The sequence below is a fragment of the Propithecus coquereli genome, unplaced genomic scaffold, assembly GCF_000956105.1.
Source record: "Propithecus coquereli isolate 6110/MARCELLA unplaced genomic scaffold, Pcoq_1.0 Scaffold11, whole genome shotgun sequence".
Lineage (NCBI taxonomy): Eukaryota > Metazoa > Chordata > Mammalia > Primates > Indriidae > Propithecus > Propithecus coquereli.
Genome location: NW_012134969.1, coordinates 12409277 through 12411241, shown reverse-complemented (window position 1 = coordinate 12411241; position 1965 = coordinate 12409277). Strand labels below are relative to the sequence as shown.

Sequence of the window (1965 nt, the reverse complement as noted above, 5' to 3'; positions counted from 1 at the left end):
ATTAACATGGTTCCAGGCTCTAAGTAGACCTAAGTAGAAAGATGTCTACAATGTATTCATTAGGTGAAAAAAACTAAACTGCTTATATTCCATGAATGTGCTAAAATTAAAAGAAAAAAATAAAAAAACTAAACTGCTAAATAATATGTATAGCATGACCTGATTTTTGTTTTAAAATATATGTACATGTGTGTTTATATTTTTATTATAAATGTATTCACAGATCTAGAAAAAACTGAAAGGACACACATCAAACTTTCATAGCAGTTACCTCTGAGAAGTGAGAACAACTCACTCTTCATTTGATAAAGTTTAATTACTGCTTCAGTGCAACAAGGTACTGTGTGTACGTGTGTAAAAAAATTTCTGAAGACTAAAAACAAAACAAAACAAAACCATGGTCTAGAATTCACACAGCCAGCCTCAGTCACCTCTCCTGGAGATTTGTTTCCTGTTGGAGAAGACTAGCCCATCTCTTGCAGCAGTCCCCAACTTTTTTGGAACCAGGGACCGGTTTCATGGAAGCCAATTAATTTTTCAGGTCATCCAGTCTTCCCACAGTACTAACCTTTTCTTGCTTTTTCTATTGACTTAAGTTTCTCTTTTGCTTGGTAAACAGCTGTTGCCTAATTTAAACAACAATAAAAAAAGAAATATGGTTTATTATTAACTACATCAAGAATAGTTTTTGGCTTAATTCACAAGATCATTTATCCCACAGGAACAATACGTAAAATTTGGAAATCTCCACAATCTATTTGTAATGTTCTGAAACACCACTTGATATGATTAATTTCAGTTATATTTAATGAAAGAATTATTAAAAGTATATGCATATTCTCAACTATGACACCGTGGTTAAGAGTATGGGGTCAGAGAGATCTAGGTTTAGTTCAATCTCTCTACTTTTTAGCCTCCTTGAGCAAATAAGTTATTTAACTAAAATATTGGTTTCTTCATTTGAATAATGACATTGATATTATTATATAAATTGTCATAAAGACTGAAATAGCCCGGGCTTGGTGGCTCACGCATGTAATCCTAGCACTCTGAGAGGCGGAGGCAGGAAGACTGCTTGAGCTCTGGGGTTCGAGACCAGCCTCAGCAAGAGCAAGACCCCGTCTCTACACAAAATAGAAAAATTAGCATCATGGTGAACATCTGTAATCCCAGCTACTTGGGATGAGTAAAGAGGATCGTTTGAGGCCACGAGTTTGTGGTTGCAGTGAGCTACTACGACACCATTGCACTCTACCCAGGGTGACAGAATAAGACTTTGTCTTTAAAAACAAACAAACAAACAAAAAAAAGAATGAAATAATGCATATACAGTGCAAAGCACAGGGCCTGGTGCCTAAATGCTCAATTTTAGTTGCTACTATGTAAATCATAAAATTCAGTCTTATGGTCCTTGTGTTAACTGTCTTTAATAATTCAATAATTATATTTGTGGAAATATAATCCAAAGAATATAATCCAAAATACAGAAGAAAAAAGAATTTTATCTGCAAAGATATTCATCAAAACATTATTTATACACAAAATTGGAAAACTAAACAAAGAGGATAAAATTACATGGAAAATGCTTAAGTTTTAATAAATAGTAATTGAAAATCTGTTAGTATCCTGCTAATCACAATAAGCTAAAAAATGAATACCCAAGACTTAAAAGAAATAGACCAAACTGTGAATAGTGGCATTCTTTTGAGCGGTTGGACTAATAGCAATTTTTTTCCCTCTTCTTTCTACTTTTCTGTATGTTCTGAATTTCTTTTGATAAGTATTACTTTCATAGGGGAAAACGGATTTTAAAAAAATATACTTTTAAAAAAGCATTTACTTGGGGCTCTTTCTTCAGTAGGTGTAGTTAATTTACCCTGAACCATTCAGGCTTTTATTTATTGGAGCCCATTTTGATACACTTTTGAAGAGGTTCATCAGAGATGAGGATGCCAACAATGTCTG

General features: G+C 33.4%; 1 protein-coding gene across 1 annotated transcript in view; it reads right to left on the bottom strand.

Annotated features, from left to right (window-relative positions):
• Window positions 1–1965, bottom strand: part of MED4 (mediator complex subunit 4) — an 18351-nt gene that overhangs the window by 3784 nt on the left and 12602 nt on the right. The window contains exon 3 of the mRNA XM_012648496.1: window positions 569–626. Coding sequence (XP_012503950.1) covers window positions 569–626 — 58 coding nt within the window. The remainder of the gene's footprint in view (window positions 1–568; window positions 627–1965) is intronic.